At 42.4% G+C, this 27,700-nt stretch overlaps 1 protein-coding gene across 2 annotated transcripts in view; it reads right to left on the bottom strand.

Moving 5' to 3' along the window:
• Positions 1–27,700, bottom strand: part of HBP1 (HMG-box transcription factor 1) — a 1,884,794-nt gene that overhangs the window by 87,383 nt on the left and 1,769,711 nt on the right. For both annotated transcript variants that reach the window (XM_044088537.1, XM_044088538.1), the window contains exon 9: positions 5,096–5,237. In XM_044088537.1, coding sequence (XP_043944472.1) covers positions 5,096–5,237 — 142 coding nt within the window. The remainder of the gene's footprint in view (positions 1–5,095; positions 5,238–27,700) is intronic.

The raw sequence follows: 27,700 nt of genomic DNA, 5'->3' as shown, positions 1-27,700 counted from the left end.
TGAATGTGGCCTAATGCCCTTAGGCTCTGGCTTGCCATGGTGTAAGTAGCAGAAACTAATGCAGTGGCCTATCCACTTTGAAATAATCTGCTTTGAGATAGCCTTTCCTTGTGATCCTGCAGCATATGCCACTAGTAATTGCTCTGTCTTTCTGAAAACTTTGGTTCTGTCCAAGTAGAATCTAAGCTGTCTGTGTACATCCAAAGTATGCAGAACCTCCCCCCCCCGTTCTGTGGATTTGGATAAAAAGTTGGCAGATGAATAGTTTGGTTAAGAGCCACACTGGACACCACCTTAGGCATAAATGTTGGGTTTGTCCTCAGAGAGAGACCCTGTCTGGATGAAAAATGATAAAATGTTCCACAGCCATGAGTGCCTGTAGCTCTGAAACTCGTCTTGCAGAAGTTATTGCTAGGAGCAGAGCTGTTTTCCAAGATAAAAACTTTATATCAGCAGTAGCAGCTGGCTCAAAAGGAGGCAGGGTGAGTTTTTCCACGACATAGTTGAGGTTCCATGCAGGCATTGGTGATCTCCTTGGAGGTCTTAAAATTTTGGATCCTCTGAGGTACTGCTTTAATAAGGGATGAGAAAAGATTGGTGGCTCTGTATTGTAATGAGCCAAAATGGCAGAGGCATGAATTTTAATAGATGAAAAAGATAGGCCTTTGTCCAGCATCTCAGTTAAGTATTGCAAAATCTGAGGAATATTTGGCACAGCTGTATCAGTTCCTTGTGCCTGGTTCCAAGCACATAATCTCTTCCACTTTCCAGCATAAGATTTTCTAGTACTAGGCCTTCTGGCCTCCAAAATGACATCCATCACAGCTTTACTGAGAGGTGTGTTTTGTATGACTACATTATCTGCCATGCTGCCAGGTTTAAAGTCCTGAGTTGGCTGTGCAGGATCTGATTGTTTTGCTGGGACAGTAGATGAGGTATTTGAGGTAAGGTCCAAGCTGGGCATTGAGACAAGTTCTTTAGGACTGGAAACCAGTACTGATGGGGCCAGTCTGGGGCAATCAGTATAATTTTTGGCTTCTCCTGTCTGACCTTTAGGAGTACCTTGGGGAGGAGAGGCAGTGGGGGAAAGGCATATACTGATAGGTTTTTCCAGCTGAAAGATAGGGCGTCCACTTTCCATGCTGGTCTGTGATAAGTCCTTGTGCAGAATCTTTTTAGTTGGTAGTTGTGAGGGGAGGCAAATAGATCTATGTCCGGGCATCCCCATTTCCTTGTTATCATGCTAAAGACTTGAGGATCCAGCTGCCACTCGTGGGGATCCATGAGGTTTCTGCTTAGCTCGTCTGCCAGAGTATTTTCCCTTCCTGGCAGGAATTGTGCCTGCAGATGTACTTGGTAAGTTAATGCTGTGTCCCACAAAGTCATGGCTAGTCTGCAAAGGGGGTAAGAATGTGTGCCCCCCTGCTTGTTTATATACCACATGATCATGGTGTTGTCTGTCTTTATCAGTAGTTGTCCTGGATGGAGTAGGTCCTTGAAGGCTGTCAGGGCATTCTGAACAGCTAGCATCTCTTTTTGATCGATATGTCGATGGATTTGGGTTGAGGACCATGTGCCCTGAATGCATCTTCCTGCCATGTGGGCCTCCCAGGCATAATCTGATGCATCCGCTGTTAGTGTCTGCCTGGCTGGGGGTAATGTGAATGGCTGTCCCTTGTTTTGGTGACAAGCCTTTACCCACCATCGAAACTCCTGTTGTAGGCAGAGAATGAGTAATCATTGTTTCCAGGCTGTGGCAATGTTGAGTCCAAACACTTTTTAGGTACCACTGAAGTTTCTTCATATGCAGTCTTGCATATGGAATTAGTAGAATGCAGAATGCCATGAAGCCCAAAGCCTGCAGAATTTTTTTTGCAGATAACTGGGCCTTTGTTGCCAACATTTTGAAATAGGTAGTCAGTTGCCTTTGTTTGTCTAGCGTGAGATAAGCCATCTGGGCAGTTGTATTTAAGCTTGCACCCAGCTATATTATCTCTTGAGAGGGTACTAGTTTTGATTTCTTTTCGCTGACTGTGTACCCTAGGCATGTTAGAAGTCTTTTCACAAATGCCAGATGCTGTAGAAGAATGTCCTTGTTCTCTGCTAGAATTAGACAGTCGTCCAAGTAAGGATATATTTGTATTCCTCTTTGTCTGCAGAATGCAATTACTGGTGCCAGGCACTTTGTAAATACCCTGGGTGCAGTAGATAAGCCAAAGGGCAGTGCAGAGAATTGGTAATCTGCCTCAAGGGCATCTGGATCTGCCCCTTTGAGGTCTGTCTGACACTGGAAAGGACCAATTCTTTGTAGGCCAGTGTCTACTAAACCTAGGTGGCTGTACTTGTAAAAAATCTTTGACAGTTTGCATAGATTTAGCTTTGTCCTCCATTTTCTTTATCACCTCTTCTGCCTTAACACCAAACAAAGTATCATGCTGTAAAGGTGCATCTAATAATTTAACTTTGACATGATCAGGCAGATTTTGTTCCTTTAACCAAGCATGCCTCCTAATTTCAGAACCCTTAACTGCAGCCCTGCAGGAGGCCTCCAAAGAATCAAAACCACATTGCAAAGTATGCTTTCCAACCTGTTGAGCTGCATGCAATAAATCCTGCATTTCCTTATTTTCTGCAAATTCAGAGTTTAATAACATTTTCTGTTTAAGCAATGCCATGATATGTTGTTGATATCTGAGCATATGAAACTGACAGTTTAAGGCCCTTATAGCCAAGGTAGCAGATGTGTAAAACTTTTTTCCCCATCTATCCAGTGCCCTAGAATCTCTGTCAGAGGGGGTAGGGTTTTTTGCAGCAGAAGCCTTAACTCATTTGGGACCCTGTGAAATAGTTTCTGGGTCTGCAGCAGGATTTTTAAAAAGGAATTTATGAGAGTCAGGAACCCTGTAATACCTGTCCGGCTTAACAGGAGCTGGAGGTAAGGAATCAGGGGTAAGACTAGACTCCGAAAACACATCACCTACAATGTCTAACATAGGTGGAATGGTTACTGGCCTGTGTTGAGGTAGTAAAAGGAAATCCCTGAGCCTCTTTTTAGATTCTGAAAAATCTTGGCTCTCCCAGTGGAAATGCTCCCTCATGGTATGCAAGGTTTCCCCAAAAGAATAGTCCTCTGGAGAAAAAGCTGAAGGTATAGATTCTTCAGCATCAGAATCCCCACAGGGTGGAAAAGAATATTCCTGATCAGAAGAGGAATCAGAAGAAATAGAAACCTGATCTGAAGATTCATAGTCAGTCTCTTGTCTAGGCCTCATCAGGAGGGGATGGGAACCCCTGATCAAGGTAATTAAGTCTTCGGCCATTTTGAACATCTGTTTTTTTGGGCATAGAGGCCTGTCCACGTGGCTCTTGAGTTTGTTTCTTTGCTTTAGAGGGTGCTTTAGTCTTTGCCTTTGAAGCTGAGGTTGGTTTAATGTAAAGATGCTTAGGTCTGAATACATCCTCAGAAGCCGGTGCCTGCTCAGCGGCTCCGGACCCATCTGAAGGAATAGTATCCGAGGCTCCAATACCTTGAGTTTCCAGCGGCATGGCCTACTCCACGTGGGAGTCAGTAGTGGCCTGGGACTCTAAAGTAGTGGGCGTCAGGGGCTGCAAAAGCGCCTCACTGAGAACCGGCGACTGGTTTAGGAGAAGCTTTGTTGTCGGTTTTGGGCCTCGGTTGTCTCTCTCTCTCCTTTTCTTTGCCTTTTTTGTGATCTCCGGTAGTCGGATGGCTATCCGATGACATTTCTGGATAATTAAACCGACATCCAAAATAGTTTAAAGCAAAATCATACCGACGCTTAATAGTGCGTTGGTTAAATCTAGCACAAAACTGACAACCAGAAACGTTGTGATCACGGCCAAGGCAAGGAATACAGTAAGAATGAAAGTCCTTATGAGGTATTTGCTTTCCACAAGAAATACAATTATTTACTTTTTCTGACATCGGTCTGGAGCAAGAAAAAAGTTTGCCCAATGGGTACTTAGCTTTATTGAAGACTTCGGATCTGAAACTCGAACACGAAAATCTCAGGAGTTGGCCGACCGGCACTTGCAAACTGCTTCTGCTTCGGGCACCGCGTGGCAAGAAAGACTAAAGAAAATGGCGTCGGCCGCATCTTTTATACCCCTGATGACCTGACGTCAGGGAAGGGGCGATAGCAGCCAACGCAGGACCCAGGACTTTGGAATTCAGGCCAACTGAGGGCAACCTGCCAGCAGGATTACCCAAATGTAATGACTGCAGCGGTGAAACACGAAGAACATCATCTAGTTAGAAGGCCCAAGAGGAGTCCCCTGAAAAGGTGGGAAGGATTCTCACAGTTATCTGTGACCCTGAAGGAAAAGACTCCGAAACAACTTGTCTGAAGACAATCTGATACTACAGTGGAAGATGGGCAGACACAATAAATAAATCCATGGTATCTAGACCTTCATCTTGACAAGGAAAAACTGTAAATGCTATTCTTATGATCTTTTGTTTTCATATTAAAGATGTCCCATTACTGAATCATGAGCAGTTTCAAATTTATGTTCTAGTCAAAGATTTGTGAAGAGGCACCTGCTCCTCACAAGAAGCTAACCTCTTATGTAGAAATGACCAGCTTAACTGCAGACTCTTTTTGGAAATTCTTACTGGACACAGCCCCTTTTCAGTGGAGGACCAGGGAGAAAATCTCCGACATATACACATATTTGACTTTACTTTATTTTAATCCTAGATGAAAGTGTCCATTGTTCTGCATTTAGTTAACTGAATTCCAGTCAGCAAGAAGTAGGCATTTTCAGTTACTAAGGTACCAAAGTCAGTTGTTAAGTGTCCAACAGGAAGTAAGTAGCAGTAACTACAGCACTATTAAAACCTGCTAGTGAGAAACCCTGAACTTCAACCTCTAACCAATCACACTGTAACAGTGCATACAATAAAGCATTCTCCCTTACACTGATACCTAATAAAAAAGTCTGTTTTTGCAAGTTCTGCATTTTTTCAAGAAAATACAGTTTACTTGCAGACTGTAGCTTGCAAATAATATTACTTAAGTCTGGGACGGTAATGCACATAAAAATTAATTTATATTGAAAACAAGATGCATACAGAGTTGGATCTTTTCCTTTTCCAGCAGTCTGGATTCAGACGTTTTTGTTCCTCTGCTAATGCCTTGGCTTCCAAAATATACATCCGCCTTTCTTCGTTTTTCATTTTCTTCCACCGATCACCAAGAATTACACTTATGGCTCTGCAAGAGGAAAATATGTTCAGAAAAAAGTGAAAGACTTTTACCAGCATAATCTGCAGTTATAGTTATATAAGCTTGAAAAAAGTCAAGCAGAACAGAATTTTCAAAGAAAATCTGATTTTTAACAAATAATGAGCAAAATTGTCTTGCGCATACAATAACTTATTTACTGTACGTGCCACTTAATGTAAGTTATGTACTTACCATGATGCTAGTTCTAGACAAGTTGATCCATCCGAGTCAACCATAAGAAGTAAGGTCAGCAGGACTTGAACAGCTTGGCCTCTAAAACTCTCCAAGGCTACTGATACCTACTCCTTTCCCAAAATGCTCTCCTTGCAAACTCTCTCTGCAAACTTAATTAGGCTTCACACTAAAGTGAAGCAGAAACAGCTGCAGAGTTCCTTGAAGCCCTCTACACCTTATCCACTCTGAGGCAGGAGGATGGAGGGTGGGTAACTTTCATAGCCAAGATGAGGAGGTCCATCCTTTTCAACCCATCACTACAGAGTGCCAAGCTAATTCTCCTGGTGGTCAGACATCCTTACAAGAACATACCCCAGTACCTGCAGCCCTGAAAAGAAGACCCAGAACAACAGATAACTTCCATCTTAAGATGTACTGCAAAAGCATTTCATGGAGTTCACATACAGTAGCTGTTGCTTAAATATTAACAGCAACATACTGATGAAAAAAGACTTGAGGGGTAGCTTCTGCCGCTGTAAAGTGGGCCATCAGCACAAAATGCAAAGGCTTACTGCACATCTGATTGCAAAGTTTCACACAATTTGTCAACGATTGACAGGGTTATTTCAAAAAATTTAAATCCCAATTTCTTCTTGGAAAACAAAATGAACAGATGTAAACATTCTCTAACAAATTTAGTTCTATCCAAGTAAAACCTGAATTGTCTGTGAACATTCACAAAATGAAGCAAGTATTCTGCTCTCTTAGCATATGGGCAGAAAACAGAAAGATTTAGAGAATGGTTAAAGTTCACTTCAGTAGCAACCTTTGCCATGAAAGACAGATTTGTCTGCAAGGACACTATCTTTAAAAAAAACACGTGGGGGGAGACACACACCAGGCCCTCAATTCAGATTCTTCTGGCAAAAAGTGATACATATCAGAAAGAATTTTAGAGGACACATACTTTAAATCTACTTTGGAAACTGATTTGAGAAGAGCATAAGTAAACTTTTCAGGGGGAAAATACAAATTTCAAGAAACACTAGGATCGTTGTCTGGAGGTTGAGCAAGTAAGATACCACTAAGGAATGCCATACAAATCTTTAGGGATGTCAGGAACATGGAGTCAACTTCCCTGTGATAATTTCTAACAGATGCTAGTTGTATCTTGATGTAGAAATAACTTGACCCAGTACAAAACAGAACAAGTAAGAACCCCTCCACCCCAAATTTATATACTTACCTTAACGCTAGATCCGTATTATTTCTTCTGTCAATCTCAGCGTTTGGGTATTCAGATCCAATCAGGTCACACTGCTGGCAACCTTGAAATCTTCAAGTTCCAATCCACCCCTCTCTCATAATGCCCTGCCTGCCTAAAGCGCCTCAGATTTTGTTTGTCCTGCATAATGACACATATTCATAGAAAAACAAACCTTACATCAAAAAGCAATGATAAAGGGAAAGAATTAACCAGGAAGGAACCAAAAAAGGGTTCTCAGACTTGACCTTGAGCTGGTCAATCTACTTACAGTCCTGACATAGGTGACAATTTGGAAAGGGACGGTGGGAAAGCTGGTTAGAATGGGTGGAAGAAGAAGAAACATGGACCTAGCATTATGGTAAGTACACAACTTTCATATCTGATGTTGCCTTTTCCATCCATCTCAACCTTTGAGGCAGAGTCCTCAGCCATTCAACTGGGTGGGTCTAGGACAGAAAATTACATGATATAGTGGAACTGACAGCTTATTTGAATCAAGATTGGGTGTCCAACTTATAGTGTGTAATGACCGTCTCAGAAGAAGACCGTGGAGCTGCAGCATAGATATCATCCAAAGAAATGCAACCAAAAAAGGCCACAGAAGTAGGTACTGCTTTGGAAGAATGGTCCTTGCGTCTAATGGGTAAGGAGACATTTTTAGAGGAGTACACAAATGATATACAATCGGACAGCCATCTGGATAATGTAATTTTAGAAACTAATCGACAAAACTTTGCCTTAGAAAAAGACACAAAGGTTGATTGGATTTCCTAGACTATATTCTGTCCAAATTAAAACCTTAATTGACGATGAATGTCAAGACAATGAAACATGTACTCTCCTTTGTTACTGAAATAAGCAAAGAAAAAAGAAGTTATGTACTCACCATGACTACCATAACATTACATCTGTGCGGTCCGTTTTCATTCTTCCTCAACCATTGGGTTTGGATCTGATCTGTCAGATCTGACTCGGCTGTTTCTAAAGCTCGTGGCATCCAAATCTCTTGAGCTTCTCCTTTACCCACAATGCACCACCCCCATTTACCTTAGACCTTGTTTGCTGCTTTAGTAGAAAGTAAAAGATGGAAGAAGTTTATGGAGATGCTACATCTGGAAGTCATATAAAAAATACGTATACATGATGACCTCTAAACACTCGTTCCTCCAGAAGTGTTAGCATGGTGGTTGGTGGGAGGGGAGTTGAGGAAGAATAAACATGGACAACACAGATGTAATGTTATGGTGAGTACATAACTTCTTTATCCACTGCTGTCAATTTTCATTCTATCCTCATCCATTGGGATAGAGTCCCTAGCTACCGGTTTTCCAAGGTGGACTCAAGGAAGGACATTTCTGAGCACCATAGAACCAAATGATGCCCTACCTCGGGAGACCAGATCCAACGTGTAATGAGTGACAAAGGCATGGGGTGTAGTCCAAGCAGCTGCTGCACATATATCCTCCATAGACATTCTTGACTGAAAGATTGTGGAAACAGCCATAGTTCTAGTGGAATATGCTTTTGAGGATCGTGGAAGAGTAATACCAAGTTTAGCATAAACAAAGGAAATGCAATTTGTCAACCACTTTGATACTGTAATTTTTGTAACTGGTTTTCCTAAAGTTGGTTCAGAGAATGAAATAAACAATTGGTCAGCCTTTTGGATACTCTTGGTCCTATGCAAGTAGAAGTGTAACTTGTCTATGAACATCCAGAAAATGCAAGACATATTCTCATTTGTTGGTAAACTTTGGAAAGAATACTGGCAAATTAATGGCCTCATTAATATTGGATTCTGGCACCACCTTTGGCAGAAAGGACGGATTAGTACGTAAAGTCACTCTATCTTTGTGGAAAATTAAGTATGGAGGTTTAAAGAATAATGCTTGGATCTTGGAAATTCTTCTTGTGGAAGTTATAGCAACCAAGAAAATTGTCTTCTATGTTAGATACTTAAGGTCACATGTAGCTAATGGTTCAAATGGGGATCGAATGACAGAGTGAAGCATCAGTGTCAAATCTCATGGAGGGGTAAGGTCTTTAAAGGGAGACCTTAGGAGAGAGTACCTTTTAAGAAGGCCTTGCTCAACTTGTGATAAGCTATGGAGAAGCCACTGAATCCAGTGTGGTACTTAGAAATCACTGCCAGTTGTACTTTAACGATTAAAGAACTAGCACCATTTAGAGATAAGTGTGCTAGAAAGTTCAGAATGTAATTATGAGGGGCTGAAAAGGGGTCAAGGGTGTGTTGTTGTGCCCAAATAACAAACCTTTTCCATTTGCTGGAACATATCTTTCTGTTCAAGGGTTTATGAGAAGATAAAAAGCATACTGTGAACAAGTGAATGGAGCATCAACTGTCTGGCTATTAATGGAATTGGATAAGCCAATCAGTCAGCTTGAGTTTTAGTATGCTTGGATGTGTCAAGCCTGTCGGGTGAGACAAGAGATACAGTGTTGTTCTATGTTTCCCAGGAGTTGAACCAGGTGAGGCCAGAGGAAGGGAAACTAAATTTGTCAAGGCCAACAGGGTGCAAGGAGGATTACTGTGCTTTTCGACCACGCAGCTTTCTGCAGAAATTCTGGGATCAATGGAATTGTTGGATAAGCCTAGAGAAGACTGGGGGGGGTCAATCATGAAGTAGAGCATCCTTCAGATTCTTTCCCAGTGGGGGAATTACAGCAAAGTAGTTGCTGCACTTGTTGTTTAGGAGAGACGGAAAGAGATTGCAGCAAGACTGGCCCCACTGACAGAAAATCATATCCGTCACTGTTTTGTTGCGGGGTCATTCGTGAGGAAGAAGAATGCACCTACTTAGTTTGTCTGCTATCACACTGGATTTCCCTGGAATGTATGTTACTAAAAGAAAGAGGTTGGAAGAGATCATCCACTGCCAGACCCGGAGAGCTTCTTGACACAATGGGCAGAATTTCGTTTCCCCTTGTTTGTTGGTTTTCTATACAACTGACATGTTTTCTGTCTGAACTGCAATCATTCCAGAGGGGAGGGCATCTTGAAATGTCCGTAATGCTAACAGCACTACTTTCATCTCCAGAACATTTATGTGCAAATTGGCCTCTTCGGGGAACCAGGTGACCTGGATAGTCTTTCCCAGATAATGCCCCCACCCCCACTCTGTCTGGGAAGCATACAAGACTACTATGGCCTTGGGTTGCTGGGGTGTGAAGAGATGGCCCTGAATTATCTGGTTGGATTAAATCCACCAATTTAGATCTCTTTTGCACGTCTGAGTGATTCTTATCTGGTATGACACTGACTGACAAAGCATCGACTATTGCGCTATTAGCATCCACTGAAGGATCCTCATGTGAAATCTGGCTAGTGGACCTAAGGTTATTGCTGCAGCCATCAAGTCCAAAACCTAAAGGACTAGGTGGGCTGAAATTGTAGTGCTCATTATAATCTTTGCGATTGTAGACCTTATTGCCTAAACTCTGTGTGGTGGAAGAGAAGCAATGGCAGACTTTGTACTGAGAACTGCTCCTATAAACTCCAATGTCTGAGTTGGCTGTAGTTGTGATGTGCTGTAGTTTATGGTTATCTCCAGAAGAGTGCAAGTCTGGAAAACCTGGTCTCTTGCACATATGAGCTGATGCCTTGTCTGAGCAGCAATGAACCAGTCATCCTGGTAGGGAAATGCCCAAAATCCCTGCAGTCTCAGGTGAGCTGCCATTACTCCCATGCATTTGGTGAACATCCTGGGAGCTGTGGTGAGTCCAAAGGGCAGTACTCTGAATTGGTAATGACTGACTCCCAGTCGGAAGTGTAGGTACTTTCTGGATCACCTGTTCATTTTTATATGACAACAGACATCCTGAAGGTTGAAGGTCTGTAGAGTACATCCAATCGTCCTTGCCCACAAAAGGGAGAATGGACTGAACCGCAACCATCTGGAACTTGGTTTGCTGCACTGACTTATTTAAATTCGTGAGATCCAAAATCGGTCTCAGTCTCCTGTTTTCTTTGGCACTAAAAAGAACCTTGAGTAAGTTCCGGATTCCATTTGGTGTGGTGGGACATCTCGGATGACTCCTTTTCTAGCAGCTTTTGTACTTGAAGTGTTGCTTGATCCATCTGACAGTATGGAACATTGGGGATTCTTCTTTGTATTAGAGGTGGAAAAAAAAAGGGTATTATGTAGCCTCTGTAAATAATCCTCTTCACCCAAGTATCTTTTGTTTAGTCTAGCCAGGCTCTCTGGGCGCAAGGATAATTGACCCCTGACTGCCTCCAGAGGTGGACAATCAGGCTTCCTTCCAGAAGCGCTGGTAAGGTTTGTCAAACAAAGACTTTCATAAGCCCTAGTTTTGCACCCCACTTCTGCCACATAGGTGTCATCATCCATTAGAGTACCCTCCTCTGCCACTGGGGGAACCTTCTCCACGTGTGTCTTGAAAGGGACCTTAAGACTTTCTGAACCACATTTTTGGCCACTATGACGATTCTTGGAATACGATCGTTAGAGAAGCAAAAAATGCATGCCCATGTCAGATAAGGTCTTTCCACCCTTCTCACACCTGGACAGTGTTTCTTTCACTTTAGGGCCAAACCGTGTAGTTCCGTCAAAAGGGGCACTGACGAAAGAGAACTTAAATGTCTCCTCATGGAAATGTCAGAACCCGCTGCCCTTGAGGTTCCCTCCACTATGTTACAAACCAATCTCATTAAACTGGATATGGATTGTAGAGTGGCCAACTGTTTAGTTACAGAATCTTGAACCTATTCAGAAATGGCTCCTGACAGCATACTGGACAACTCCTTAGTCAAATCTCTCTGAAGTCTAATAAAGTATGCCAAATTGTTCAGTGACCTTAAAGCAAAGGTCGCTGAAGCAAAGAGATGCTTCCCCAATCTGTCCATCTCCGTGACTCCCTGTTGGGGCAGATGGACAGTGAAACTCTCATCAGTGAGTTCCTCCTTTGTTGGTGTCACTACGATCATGGCATCAACTGGAACCCTTTTCCCCCAGAACTGTCTGTCTGCAGGTGGTGCCATTATCCTGTCTGGTTTCCCAGGTGTTGGTTCTATGCTGTTGGGTTCCTTCCATGTCTACTGAGAGACCACATCAATGACTCATTGGCAGGTGGAGTCACCCAGGAGGCACAGGGTCCAGTACCGAAGGCCTCCAGGAGAACAGATTCCTCGGATGCAGGGTTGGAGGGGCCCAGCCACCTCTCTGCTTAAGAATTTCTAGGATGTCTCCAAATGAGACATCTTCAGGATGTGACTGTGGAAGATAAGGACAGGTGGGCAGCAGATAAGGTTTGTAACTCAAGAATCTCTCCTAGCCAAGGTAATCACATGAGGAAAAAAAAAAAAAAAAAAAGAGTCTTCCAAAACAAAAATGTAAGGTCTACTGTAGCGGTCTGTTCAAAAGGGGTTTTGTTAAGGATTGAAGAAAAGGAAGATCCAAAGGAAAGGATACATATCTTACCAGAGGTCTAAGTAAAAAAAGTTCTTTTTAGAATGGCCTTGGACAACTTCAAGGATGCAACTGGGGTGTGACTTTGACCCACATGAAGGTTGGAAATAGCTGACAACTGAACTTAAACAGTAGAGTAACTGAGCCCCGAGTGGAAGAGCCCAGCCAGAAACCTAAAACAATCAGGACTGGAGCAGAAAAAGGATCTATAACCCCGGTAGAAGTCCATAAAGAAAAATGTTTCAATTTGCTGGCATAAACTTTCCAGGAAGATGGCTTCTGAAGCAAAGATAAAAGGTACAAAACTCATTTGGATAGCTTAGGATCTCTGACCACATTAGAACTGGAGTAACCAAGCTGCGAGACTGAGGGATTCCAGGTTCGGCAGAGTTGTTCCAAGGGGTGAGAGATTAGATCTGGAACTGTGCCCAGGACCCCAGGGAGGAGTTGAAGGTGGTGAGGCCACAAGAAGGGAAACAAGAACTGTTTATGCCAAAAGAGGGTGAAGCAGATTACTGTTCCTCTGTAATGGGCTGCTTTGTATAGAAATTTGATCGTCGAGGGAGTTGGAAGATAAGCATACAAGAGACCCATGAGACTAAGCATGCAGTAGAGCTTTACTCAGTGACTGTCCTTTAAGAGGAAATGGAATGAAGAAAGTGCTGCATTTGGTTTTGAATAGAGTCATAAAGCAACCACAGAATAGTTGCTCCCAGTGGCAGAAGATGCAGGTCACTACTACTGGAATGGGGCACAGCTCTTGAGGTATCGAGATGCTGCCACTTAAACTGCCCACTAGAATGCTAGACTTCCCCAGGATATGCACTGCTATCAGAAAGTACTGCAATGATATTACCCACTGGCACACCCTCATAGCCTCCTAACACAAGAGGTAAGAGTAGGTTCTCCCTGTTTGTTCAAGTACCACACTACAGTAATGTTGTCAGACTGAATCATAATCATGTCTTTGGAAAGACAGTTCTGGAAAGCTTGCAATGCTAGAATAACTACTCTTACCTCCCAGAAATGGATGTGTAAGTGAGTCTCTGCTTGTGACCAGTTAACTTGGACCGTCTTTCCCATGTCCTGCCCTCCTGCCACACCACAGGAGAGAAGCATCCTCTGTTACTGTGGCCCAGGAAGTGGGGAGAACAAAGGGACAACCTAAAGAAACTAGAGGGAGAATATCCAGCAATGAATGTGCTGCTGAGTCAAATTGGTGAGGTAGAAGGAATAAGTCACTGGATGGGTGCAGCTAGACCAATAGGCAGATAGAGCTGACTGTAAAATTCTCAAGTAGTAGCTCGCTAATGGACATGACAAACAGCATCTGCCATATGTCCAAGAAGAGCAGGAGGTCTGAGAAACAAGAAGATCTAATTGGCAAGAGTTTGAAGAGTTAATGCCCTTGGGGGGGGTGGTAGCTTCATTGTTTGAATTCTAGTGTCCAGATGGCACCTAATAAATGCTGGTCACTGAAGTGTGTCCAGCTTGGACTTCTCCCAACTGACCATGATTTCCAAGGACAGGTATAGCTGAAACAAGTGGTCCTTTGCTCGGCCCAAAGATGCTGCATGAGCCACTAGTCTCAATACAAGAATACCCAAAAATCTTGCAACCTGAGCCAAGCTGCCATCACTGCCATGCACTTGGTGAAACATCCAGAGGGGAGGTGTTGTGGTGGTAAACTGATAATGACTGGTTTTCAGCCTGAAGCACAAGAACCTTCTGGAGTGCCTCTTTATCTATGTGTGATAGGAGGCGATACTGAGGTCCACCAAGCATATCCAATCATCTTTTCTCAGCAGAGGTAAGATGGACTGAACAGTCATCTGGATTTTGGTTTGTCTGATGAACAAGTTTAGCTTGCTTATGTTCAAGATGGGCATGAGGTCCAATGTTTTCTTTGGCACCAAAATTAACCTCAAATAGACCCTGAATCCTACTTGGTCTGGTGGGATCTGCTGAAATACTCTATTTGACAGCAGCTTTTGGATTTCTAATACTGTTGCCCTCCGCTGATGGGTGGGAACTTCTGGGGGGGGGGGTTCTGTTTCAAATTTGGAAAGGTGTGGAATGGGACACATTAACCTCTGTAAATAACTCTCAACACCCCAGTGCCTGATGTAATGGCCTCCTAAGTTTAAGTGCAGAGACAAGCACCCCCCCCCCCCAAGCACAGCAGTCAGGCAATTTTTCAAGAGCAAAGAAAGGGCCTCCCTGAAAAAGCACCTCTAAAGTCCTAGGGCAACCACACCTCCCACTGGACAATGACCATTAAGGTTGTCCCACTGTCTTGGGGGTGCACTATCACAATGAGTGTCTTAGGAAAAAGGCTGTGATTTTTCAAAAGAACATCTTCCTCCCCCTTTTTGATTCCTAGAGAAGGTCCTTTGGGGGGTGGAGAAATGTACCCTTATGGTACACGCCATTCTTGTTCACTCTTTGTCAGTGTGTTTTTCATCTTGGGACCAACAAGTGTAGTACCATCAAAAGCAACATTTAAGAAAGATGCTTTGAAGCAGTCCACAAAATTGCAAAGCCTGATCCAGGTATGATGGCAGGTAGCAATACAGGAGCCTGCATCTTGGGCTGTACCATCTGCCACATTAAATATAAGGTGTAAGGAAACTGGATATTGACTGCATGGTAGACAGCTGAGTCCCAGTGCTTTACCAGAGTTTGATGAAGGCTGAGCAGTAAACAGGTTACAGGCTTCAGAAACCAAACTTCTCTAAAAATTCATTAAGTGTGCCACATACAGCTGAAGCACAGGTGCACTTGCGAAATCAATCCAACATCCCAGACTTCCCATTTTGGGGATGGACTACAGAGCTTTCGTCTAAAATTTTCTTTTTAGTGGCCACAACAACTGTGTCTACTGAGGTACCCTTACTTCAAAAATAACTATCCTTGGGGGGGGGGGGGGTGGACTCTGTCCAGTTTACGTCCTACTGGCTCCAGTATACCTGGTTACCTTCAAGCTCTCCTGGTTCTATTCTCTACAAGGGCATCTGTGGGAGTAACCACCCAGGAAGGCCACAGGGAAGAGCGACTCTTGGGGAAAAGGGGCTTTGCAGGTCCAACCTTCCTGTTATCTCATTAGCTCTAATAAAATTCGGTGAAAGAGGCACCCTAGTGGAAAAATTTGGGGATCCTTCTCCACTGAGGTCTGAGTGCTAGAAGAGAGATGTCTCTGGGGAATCTAAGTACTTCCTCTTGCACTGACTCTTTTTAACAGCCTTGGGGGATGGGGGAGTGAGACAAAGAAACAAATGCAGCTGGCAAAGACTTGATGGTAAAGACTGACCAGAGACCAACTCATGAGAAATGTGGGCTGAAAGGCAGGTTCTATTTGGATCTGAAAACTGGGCAGAAGAACCCCTCTCTAAACAAGATGCAATTCTCTCTATGATGTCGAATGCTGACCAAAGCCAGACAGCTAGTTGAGGGTACCCTCAGATGAGAGATCTGAGAGAAACACCTATATCAGCTGCTGACCAGGTCAGATCTTATGTTCAGACTGGGGTTGAGCTATCTAAGGCTGAGGAACTGAGGGGTAGACAGGGCTTCAAAAACCCTCAGTTTGAATCTGATCCCTGACCCTCAAAATCCAGATGCCCCAACTTTGGGAGGTAATCTGATCTGAAGTTACTGGAGTTGAGTACATCAAGGGATGAGATGGAGTTGAGAGCAGGCAGGCTGTCCGCACCAACTCACTGGTAGGATGGACAGTTGTCAGAACCAAAGGCATCTCCACCAGGACGTGGACTGGTGGAGGAGCAGAGTTAGAAGGACAGGGCTCTCAAAACTCCCATCCTAAACACATTTACAAAATTCTGAGTTCTTGGTATCCACGGCAGGAAAAACAGTAAATTAAGAAACAAGTACAAAGAGAATCACATGTATCTCAAGAAACAACAATACTGTAACAGTCACTCTAAATAGTAATGAATCAAGATAAAGAAATACAGATAACAGGATTTTTTTAAAATATAAGATCTGAGGAGTAGGAGTCCAAAAAAAAGAAAACCATCAAGATGGCAGAGTGCAAAGTATTTGAAAAGTAAAAGTTAAGACTAAGGGGAAAGAACTCCTGACAACTAACTACTAGCAGAACAATAAGGAGAGAAGGACTGCAAAAAGGAATTGAATTTTAAGTAAATGGTCACTTATCTCACAAAGCCTTATCAAGCATACCTGTCACAGGAAGTAGCAAAGAAGATCTGGGAAGCTTTACGCATGCAGGGCATTGTGGGGAAAGGAGGCGGAGCATCAGAGTTTTAAGCCAAGGTTGCCAGCAATTGGATCCGAATATCCAAAAGTTGAAGTGGACATAAATGACAGCAGACAATTAGAGTCCCTGATATGTGGTCCAAAGTGGATGGAAAGTATAGTTTTGTACCTACCATAAATGTAGATGTCCGATAGGTATGCATCTGCAGTCATCACATATGGGTTGTCCTGTCTCAGGCAGCCCTTCGGTCGGCCGGATTCCAAAGTCTGGGTCTGGCTTCGGCTGATGTCGCACTTTCCCCGACGTCAGAGCGTCTGGGGTATAAAAGCATCAGCCAACGCCATCTTCCTCAGTTTTTCTTGCCCCAGATGCCAGGTGCCCTCTAGGAAGGCTAAATTTGGAGAAATGCCATAAAATTCCAAACATTTGCAAAAATATATATACATGTATATACAAACAAATACACCATAATGGATTCCCCCAGCTAGCTAATAGAGGGGTAAGCACCCTAGGAATACCACAGAGGCAATACACCACTGGAAACCAAACCTCAAAATTCTTCAGAAACACCACAAAGTTCAAAGGAAGACACAGAAGTAGCTAATATCCATCTTTATTCTTTCCGTCCTGATACCTCAGCTGTTCGCCTTCAATGAAGAACACCACAGAGGGGAAGGAGGGAGGGTAAACCTGACTGCAGATGCATACCTATCGGACATCTACATTTATGGTAGGTACAAAACTGTACTATGTCCTTCAAGGATGCATCTGCAGTCATCACATATGGGTAGAATACCATAGCCAATCTGGGGGTGGAGGTACTAAGTAAAGGATGGTGTAGTTAAGATACCCTGCAGGACTGCCGTTGCAAAACCTGCTCTGGATCTGGAGTATAAAGGTAAATTGTAATGCTTGGCAAATGTATGCATGGAGCTCCATGTAGCAGCTTCTAAAATGTCCTTGGTAGCCACCCCTCTTAGGAAGGCTGTGGTGGTGGCTGTGGCTCTCGTGGAATGAGGTCTAATGTTAGCTGGCACAGTTTTTCCATGAAAGGAGTAACAAAAACGAATGCAATTTCCTATCCATTTTGAAATTGTCTGTTTGGAAATTGCTTTTCCTTGTATGCCAGCAGCATATGCTACAAACAACTGGTCAGTCTTTCTGTAACTTTTAGTTCTGTCCAAGTAGTAGCGCAATTGTCTGTGTATGTCCAGGGTGTGCAGAAGTCTCTCCCCTTTATTTTGTGGTTGTGGGAAGAATGTAGGCAAGTGAATAGCTTGGTTCAAAGATACCCTGGATACCACCTTTGGCATAAATGTAGGATTGGTCCTCAAAGAAACTCTGTCCTGATGAAAGATAAGAAATGGCTGCACTGCCATTAAAGCTTGTAACTCAGATACTCTTCTTGCTGAGGTTATGGCCAGAAGGAAGGCAGTTTTCCAAGACAAAAACTGTAGATCTGCCGATGCTGCTGGTTCAAAGGGAGGAAGTGTTCATTTTTCCAACACAAAATTAAGGTCCCAAGTAGGTAGAGGTGGTTTCCTTGGAGGATTGATGTTTTTGATTCCTCTTAGAAACTGTCTTAGGAGAGGATGAGAGAAGACAGGTGGATTAACATTGTATTCTGCTGAGATTGCTGAGGCATGTATCTTAATGGAAGAGTAAGACAGGCCATTGTGGAACAATTCTGCCAAATATTCCAGTATATGTGCCATGTTCATCACTGTCACATCTAGGCCCTTTGTTGTGTTCCAGGTGTGAAATCTTTTCCATTTTGCTGAATATGCCTTCCTTGTGGAAGGCCGGCGAGCTTCCATAATAATATCCTTCACTCTCTGGGATAGGTTATCCTGAGGAGGAGTCATGGTATTCTCCAGGCAGTTAGCTGCAAGGTTTTCAGGTTGGAGTGCAGAGTCCTGAAATTGTGCTGCGTCAGTAGGAGTGGCCATAGGGGGAGAGGCCATGGTTTTGTCCGTGACATGCTCTTTAACAGTGGGTACCAGTGCTGTCTTGGCCAATTTGGAGCTATCAGAATCACTCTGGGCTGCTCTGTCCTGATCTTCAGTAGGACCTTGGTCATTAATGGAAGAGGTGGGAAAGCATACACTGTTAGCGCTTTCCAGCTGAAAGAGAGAGCGTCCACTTTCCATGCCTGTGGGTGGTATTGTCCTTGAGCAGAATTTCCTCAGTTGATGATTGTGGGGGGAAGTGAACAGATCTATTTCCGGCCTTCCCCATGATTGTGTGATGAGTAAGAAGATGTCTGGGTGCAGCATCCATTCGTGTGCATCCATGGTAGTTCTGCTTAAGCTGTCTGCCAGTATATTGTCTTTTCCTGGCACGAACTGGGACTGTAGCTGTATGTTGAGTTTCAAAGCAAGTTCCCATAGATTCATTGTCAGTCTGCAAAGAGGGTAGGAATGGGTGCCTCCTTGCTTGTTTATGTACCACATAACTGTGGTGTTGTCTGTCCTTATGAGCAGGTGGCCTTGCTGAAGGAAAGGTTTGAAGGCCTCGATTGCGTGTATCACTGCCAGCATTTCCTTTTGGTTTATGTGCATGCAGCTCTCTTTGTGACCATAGCCCTTGGATACATCTGCCCTCCATGTGTGCTCCCCAACCTTGGTCTGAAGCGTCCGTGGTGATGGTTTGGTTGGCTCATGGCTTGCTGAAGGGCAACCCGCTGTTCGACTGGCAGGCTTGAGCCCACCACAGAAATTCCTTTTGAAGGCAAGGAATGAGTGGGATCAGAGTTTCTAAGCTGTGACTGTGCTGTGTCCATAAACTTCTTAGGTACCATTGTAATTTTCTCATATGCAGTCTTGCTGGCGGAATCAGAAGGATGCAAGATGCCATGTAACCCAGGACCTGCAGGATTTTCCTTGCAGTCAGCTGAGTTTGTCTTGTCAGATTCTTGAAGTAATCTGGTAGTTGCTTTTGTTTTTCTTCTGTGAGAAAGGCCATTTGGGTGGTTGTGTCTAGATCCGCACCCAGAAAAGTTATTCTTTGGGATGGAACCAGTCTTGATTTGTGGATGTTGACTGTATATCCCAAGGCCTGTAGCAGGTGGATGGCATAGTCCAAGTCCTTTAACAAAGTTTGCTTGCTGTCCGCTTGTATAAGGCAGTCGTCCAGATATGGGTAGATTTGAATCCCTGAAGTCTGCAGTGTGCAATTACTGATGCCAGGCATTTCGTGAATACTCTGGGCGCAGTAGATAAGCCAAAGGGTAATGCTGAGAATTGATAATACTCTGACCCTGCAAGAAATCTGAGGTGTCTTCTGCAGCTTTGTCGAATAGGGACATGCAGGTATGCCTCCTTGAGGTCTAGAGTCACCAGCCAAGACCCCTTGCCCAGCATGGGAAGGAGTTGCTGTAGAGTCAGCATTTTGAATTTTGGCACAATGAGGTAAGTATTCAGTGAGGACAAGTCGAGAATAGGCCTCCATTGATTTTCTTTTCTTGGAACAAGGAATAATCTGGAGTAAAATCCTTGGCCTTGTTCTGAAAGAGGTACCTTTTCTATGGCTTTCATTTGCATTAAGTTGGTAATTTGCTTCAAAGCCTCTGCCCTCTGATTTGGTGGCAGGTCTGGCATGCCTTTTCTTTTTGGCAATGAGTGGAAATGGAACCTGTATCCTTTGTCTATTATTTGCAGTGTCCATGTGTCCCTTGTAATGCTGTGCCAATTTTTTGAGAATAAAGAAAGCTTTCCGCCCAAAGGTGCTTCTAATTGAGCCCTGGTCGGCGGAGTCAAAATAAAGTCATTGAGTCTGTCCTGGTGTAGCAGTTGTAGTTCCTGCACTACCTCTCTGGTTGGGAGGCTGCCACTGACGGCCTCTGTAGGAGCTTCTAGCTTGCCCTCTACCTCTGGCACGCCTATTCCTGCCTCTCTGAGATCTGTTGAGTCCGGAAAGGACCAATTCTTAGTAGGCCAATTTCTGCTGAATCTCGGTGGTTGGACTTGCAGAAAGTCTTTGACTGTTTGCACAGATTTTGCCTTTTCTTCAAATTTCTTTAAAACCTCTTGAGCCATGGAACCAAATAATTTTTGCTTTTCCATAGGAGCATCCAAAAGCTTAGCTTTAACATGGTCTGGCAGAGATTGTTCCTTCAGCCAGGCATGCCTACGTATAAACTGCACCTGTCATAGCTGACCTACATGAAGCTTCCAATGCATCATAACCACACTGCAAGAAATGGTTACTAACCTGCTGGGAGTTATGCACCAGATCCTGAAGGGATTTGCGATCAAGGGGTTCAGAAGAGGACAGTTTCTTATGCAATTCATCTAACAAATACTCTTGGTACTGTATCATATGAAATTGACAATTTAATGCCCTCATGGAAAGAGTTGCAGAAGTATACACTTTCTTACCCCATCTCTCTAATGCTCTAGACTCCCTTTCAGAGGGTAGAGGATTTTTAGCAGTGGCAGCTGCAACCCCTTTTGGGCCCTGGGAAATAGTTTCTGGATCAGCAGAGTGGGCCTTGTACAGGTGTAGATGTGAGTCCGGGACCCTGTAGTACCTATCAGGTTTGGCAGGAGCCGGAGGGAGAGAGTCAGGGGCAGTACTAGCATCAGAGTACACATCATCAATGACATTCAAAACAGGAGGTATAGCTAAAGGCCTATGCTGAGGTAAATGTAAAAAGGTCCTTAATCTCTTTCTGGAATCAGAGAATTCCTGACCCTGCCATTGAAAATGTTCTCTCATAGAGTGTAATGTCTCTCCAAAGGAAAACTCTTCAGGAGGGGAGGCCGAGGGAATAGATTCTTCAGCATCAGAATCCTCGTAGGCCAAATAAGCCTCCTCCTGGTGGTCTGACAGAGCAGAGCCATCAGTGGACTCATCTGAGGACTGGGGGTCAGAGGGCTCAACCCTGGGCCTTTTGTCTGGAGGTGGTTGAGAGCCCCTGTCCGGATGAGGTTGGGAACCTCTAATTAATGAGATCAGATCCTCTGCTAGGCTAAGAATCTGAGAGCCAGTAGAAGGTCTCTGAGAGGAAACCTTGGGAGGCAAAGCTTTAGTAAGTTTAGCAGCTTTAGCCCTAGAGAAAGCCTTAATGGACATGGAAGCAGGGGGTCTGGCTGCACCACGTGCAGGAGTAGACTTATCTAAAGGAATGGTGTCGGAAGGTTCCTGGACACCGGTTTCAGTAGGTAATTCAATAACTGACTCGGCCGGAGCCTCCGGGGCCGAGGTAGTCGGTTGTGTGGTTTCGGTAATAGGAAGTACCAAGGACTCGGTTTCAGCCGAGACCGAGGCACTCGCAGTAGGCCTGACCGTGGTTTCAGCCGAAACAGCGGTCCGCGTGTGTCGGTCCTTGTCCTTCCATTTTTTAACTAAATGCGAAGTCGGAGTCTCCGACGGCATCTTATAAGCAAAACTAGCCCCAAAGAATTCCTCTGCAAACTCCGACCGACGTCTAAGAGTTCGTCGGTTGAAGGAGGCACAGGCTGAACAGGCCGAGACGTCGAAGTCTGAGCCTAGGCAGGGGAGGCAGTAAGAGTGGAAATCCTTATGAGGTATTTGTTTCCCACAAGTTAAACAATTATTAACTTTATCTGACATCGGCCGAGGCAAGAAAGAGTCCCCAACGGGGTACTTAGCTTTTTCGAAGCCTTCGGTAGCTGAATCACAGGAGCTGGCCGACCGGCACTTGCGAACTGCTTCTGCTTCGGGCACCACGCGGCAAGAAAGACTGAGAAAGATGGCGTCAGCTGATGCTTTTATACCCCAGACGCTCTGACGTCGGGGAAAGTGCGACATCAGCCGAAGCCAGACCCAGACTTTGAAATCCGGCCGACCGAAGGGCTGCCTGAGGCAGGACAACCCATATGTGATGACTGCAGATGCATCCTTGAAGGACATCTGCAGGAGTATAATAAACTCCAACCGTTCTACAGTAGTCCAGATAGTGGCATGTGAACACTTGCTTTTGTAACGTTTTCTGGTATTAGTTTTGTGGGTAAAATAAGGCTCTGGACCACACTGTGTAGGTAAAAGATCTTTGCAATCACTGGAATGGAAATAACCACGCAGGTAGGCAAAAGGAATGAAGGTCCAAGTGAGGCTTGCTAAAAAGGTGAAGGTTTGGAAGGGTCACAAAAGTAAAAGCTGCTCCAGAAGAGGAGGCCACATCAAAGGGAATTATGTCGTGGCCAACATGGGGCTATGAGAATGACACTGGTCTTGCCCAGCCTGGCTTTCTAAATACATTTTGGGCAAAAGGAGAGAAATGTAAAGCAGTCTTGGGAGTTATTTCTGTAAGAGTACATCTTTGGGACATTTTCCCAAAGCAGGATTAAGGGCAAAGAAGCTGATACAGTTGACTCTGGTTGGGGAGGCAAAGCGGTCACTGCAACGCTTCCCCCGATGAGGGGAACCTTCTACACAGACTGGTTTACAGACCACTCATAAGGCACCAGCTGAAGAACAGAAGAATCTGTCCATCAAAGAAATGGCTTCTTCCAGGTTATGACTGGCTATTAAAAAAGTGATTTGTTGACACTGCTCATTCTTACACTCTCATGGTTTTTCACCACAGGGCACAGGAGTGATTTCTTCCCAGCTGCTGACATATCACACCACTAACATATTGTTGGTGTGGACTGCAAATGTATCCAAGGAGAAGGGAGCCCCAAAACACCTGCATTGTGAGAAGCATGCTCTTCCATTTCCAAAATACTAATGTGCACACTGGCCTCCATCTGTGAGCATACACTCTTGAATGCCTACCCTTAATAATGTTCAACCCAACAGTAATGGCCACAAACCGGGTAGGGCTAAAAAAGGGTCTACAAAGAGTTAGGTCTGAAGTGCAAATCCATCAAGACAAGTGAATCTTGCAAGTGTTGGCTAACATGACTGGAAAAGACAGTGGATCTATGAGGTGATATCACTGAACATTCAGAGTCCACTATAGTACCCTCTTGTAGAATCTAGTACTGTAAATAAAACAAATGGTGGCTACCACAGGACCCACAGCCCTGAGACAAAGAACATCAAAAATTATATCAACCTGCTTAATTTGACTCACTGTATTCCAAGAAAGACAGATCCTGCCAAACAGAAGGAATGCCCAGCTGGATACAGTGTCCGGCATGCATATGACAAATGTAAACATTGTGCGGTCTCCATAAAGGGACTCTGCAGTGTTCATTGCAAATCTCACTGACTGGAGCATACTGAAAGACTCAGTACGGTCAAGTTCAGAATGTCCACTAATGGATTACTATCACCCAGTCATCCGGGAATGAAAATACCCTAACCCCCAAAAGCCTCTGGTTTGTTGCAGCTGGAAACACTTTAGTGAACACCCTGAGGACTGAGCTGATTCTAAATGGAAGTGTCCAGACCTGAAAACCTCCTGGTACTTTTGGTAATCTTATGGCTAAGGAGTTCCAGACAGCGCACACAGTCTCTTTCTGAAAGACAAAGAATGGACTGCACAGTTACCATGTGAAAGGACTCTTCTGGGAAAAATTGATATAGGCCACTCAGATCAAGTATGGGCCTAAGGTCTTTAGCCCAAGTTACAATTAATATGAATGTTATATAACAACTGGATCTTTTCTGGTCTAGTGAGACCACTAGGATGACCTTCTTCTGCAGGAGGCTTAACACCATTTTTTTTTTTTGCTGCATTCTGAAAAGTGAATAAACTGAAACTAGGGTGTGTGTGGAGGGGCATCATACACCCTCATGATGTTCTTGTTCTGCTCCATGTATCCTGTGTGATGGACATCCTTAAGGACAAGTGGTGGGGGGCAAATGGCCTCTGTTTCCACAGGTGGAGACTCAAGCAGGTCCTTGAGAATCAGTCAGCTGTCCCCCTGAAGTGGGATTGCTGTATCCCTTGTTTGATAATAAAAGCTTTGTACCAGCAACTGAGGCAGAAATTGCCTTGGTTGTTTCCTTGCTGTTGACTACAACAATATCAAAGTTAACAAGGGCTCTCCTGTGTTCTGGTGAACTGATGCTGGGGAATCTCCAAGTTTACACAGCAGCTGTGAGGATCTTAAGCTCCTGTTCCATTATTTTTCAAATTCTGCCTAACTGCTGGGTCAGAGAGTGCTGATCAGTCAAATGAAGCATTCAAAAAGGTCAATGAAATATCTTCTGTGAAATCTATTGGACACAGGCAGGCCATAACAGTAAATGGTAAAACTACTCTGTTGATCTCGCTGCACTGTCTGCAAATTGTTGGCTAGGTGCATGGTGAAAAGTGGCAATGAAATCTGCCATCTGATCCAGCAATGTATACTTCAAGTCTCCCTATGACAAACCCTACAACAACTAGTTTACTCATTCAGCTACTCCTCAATGGATGTACATAGTACAGTCCAAGTCTTTGTGAGATAGGAGAATCTTATCTGCTCTCTATGGTACAGAAGCCACAAACATCCTGGCTGTCCCAAGCAGTTTTAACAGCCAGTCAAACTATCTTACCAATGGATGGGCCTATCCAAGCAGTAGGCAAAGGGGAATGGAAGGCCTCCTGCAGAATGTCCTGAAGAAAAGTAGTGGTTAATCTCATTAGTACCTCATCAACTCTGAAACTTCCCCAAATTTGAGGCCATTTTAGGGGAAATGGTGGGGAATCTGGTTATTCAGTGGTTACTATCCCCTTTAGAAAGGCTCCTTAATATTAAAAACAAAGCTTCTCTGTAAGAACCAGCCAGAATGACTTCCTTATTTAAGCCTAACCAAAAATACAATAGGAGAAAAAGCCTTCCCCAGATTATGTCCTGCACCATGGAATCAGCTCCTCAAATGTTATAACCATTCAAACCATCATTAAATGAACAACTACATAAGGAGGTTAACGGCATCTGCTTTCATGAAGCTAACAAAATGATTTCTAATACATTCATTTGACATACAAGAAACTTAAAACCAAAGAATGCACGTCTCATTCCACAAGTATGTGTAAATATGCATATACAATTTTGTGAATGTGTCTACACATATATATCTACAGCTATTTATTATATATTCATATAAACATCTATGTGTGTGTGTATATATATATATATATATATATATATATATATATATATATATATCTATACACCACATATATATATATATATATATATATATATATATATATATATATATATATATATATATATATATATATACTGTACTTACTATGTTATACATTAACTTTCACAAGTTTGTGTACTACCTTTATAGTCCTTAGGATGAAATGTTAAACCAAGATCCCATGACATTTATCGAAAAGAGTAAGGGGGCTTTATTTACATAAAAAATAACCCTTACTTACAAAATATTTACATGTGTACAAATATACACGCACACACACACACACACACATATATATATATATATATATATATATATATATACACACACACACATACACATATATATATATATATATATATATATATATATATATACATATATATATATATACATATATGATGTATACACACATCTACATAAAACAAATCTGTTTACAAATTAATTCTACATTTTCATGCTTGTTAGACTCCTACTTGTTTCTTTCCACAACCACCATCTGATTTTACTTAATATTGTTGGCAAATCCCACATACTATTAAACATAATTTAATTAATTCTTTCATTCCATATAATCAATCCATATAACTTTTTATCTGTTCTTTTAACATTCTTTACTTCTATTTTTATTATAGCCATATTTAGCCATATTTAACCATATCCATATTTATTTTATCCACTTTTATATCTTCAAAAAATCTTCTTTACATAGTTTTTCCCATAATTTATATGTTCTCCAGAAAAGACAGGTGTGTTTATTTCTTGTAATGTTTTTTCCCATACTACATCTTTATTCATGCATTTTATACCCAATACAGAAATTTAATTCACTGTAAAATAATACCACAAATCTTTACTATATTGCCTAAACCTTTAGTTTTCTCTTCATTTAAAGCCATCTCGGTTTTCTCTAGACACTCATTTGTGCAATTTATTACTATGTTTATCCAGATTTTGCTTTTTGCAATTATCATAATGTCATCTGCATATATTAACAGAAGTGGAATTCTTAACCCTTTAGGTGCTACATACCCCACCTCCTTCATTTCATAATTTATTTCACATACCATCGCATTCATAACTAGTGCAAAGAGTTTACTACTCACTGGATATCTCTGTCTTACATCAATCTTCATATGTACCTCTTGGCTTAACCAGCCATTTATATACAGTATTTTTACTTTATTACTACTACTACTACAGGCTAACATACATAATTTCTTAACTTTCCATTTATATTATATTCTTTCATTATTATCCATAAGGTTTCATGTCCAGTTCTGTCAAGTGCCTTACTAAGGTCTCCTATCATGATTTTCGCTTCTTCTTTTCTATTCATAATATCAACTACAATTTCTCTATCATTAATAATTATTGACAACCCTTCCCCTTTATACCATATGCTATCCGCCATAACATTTTCCGTTTTAGTTTCAAATCTCTTTTGTATCATTTTCATAAAGATCTTATAATCACTATTCAACATTATCAGTCTCCAGTTTAATCTTCTATCTTCCCTCTTCTGTATGAATTTAAGTATTCCACTACATAATTATTTATACATAAAACCTTTACTTAACCCTTCATTCAAGATCTTTATTGTTTTTTTTTTTGCCAATCCCTTAAATTTTTATACATTTCATACCATATTCCATATGATTCTGCATCCAACTCTATATTTACTTGTCCTAATACTTTATCTAGCTCTTTTAAAGAAATCTCATTTTCCAACTCTTTATTCTCCTTTTCTGTTAACTTTGTTTTTACTACTTTTTTCTTTAAACATTTCTTATACATATTGTACTACACTATTCATAATCTTTTCCTGAGTTATTTATATTTCTCTTTTTACATTTTATTTCTCTCATTACACTACCATCTTCTTTTCCTAATCTGCTCGATTCTTCTTTTTTTTCTTGCAAAAAATACCTTTGCTAATATAAAAATTCTTGTATTTTCTTCTTGATTTCTTTCATAAAATTTATTTTTCTTTGTCAAAGTACTTTCTGACATTATGTTCTAAATCCTCCAATGCACTGTTACATGTTTTTATATTTTTTTCTACTTTTCTCACACCCTACTGGCACTGTAAAAACATTTTTTATATTTTTCCTTAAATATCATCCATCATTCAAACATTTTTTTTTATAAAACGTTCTCACAGTAATATCTTTCCATAACTGTATTACTACTCTCTTTCCTTCTTCATCCCATGCTTTCTCATTGTTTTCCTTTTTATTCCTTTGCCTATTTTATAAATTCTTTATTT

The sequence above is a fragment of the Protopterus annectens genome, chromosome 11.part0, assembly GCF_019279795.1.
Source record: "Protopterus annectens isolate FY-2018-M chromosome 11.part0, PAN1.0, whole genome shotgun sequence".
NCBI lineage: Eukaryota > Metazoa > Chordata > Ceratodontiformes > Protopteridae > Protopterus > Protopterus annectens.
Note: the sequence above shows the minus strand (reverse complement) of the source record. Positions and strands in the feature narration are given on the sequence as shown.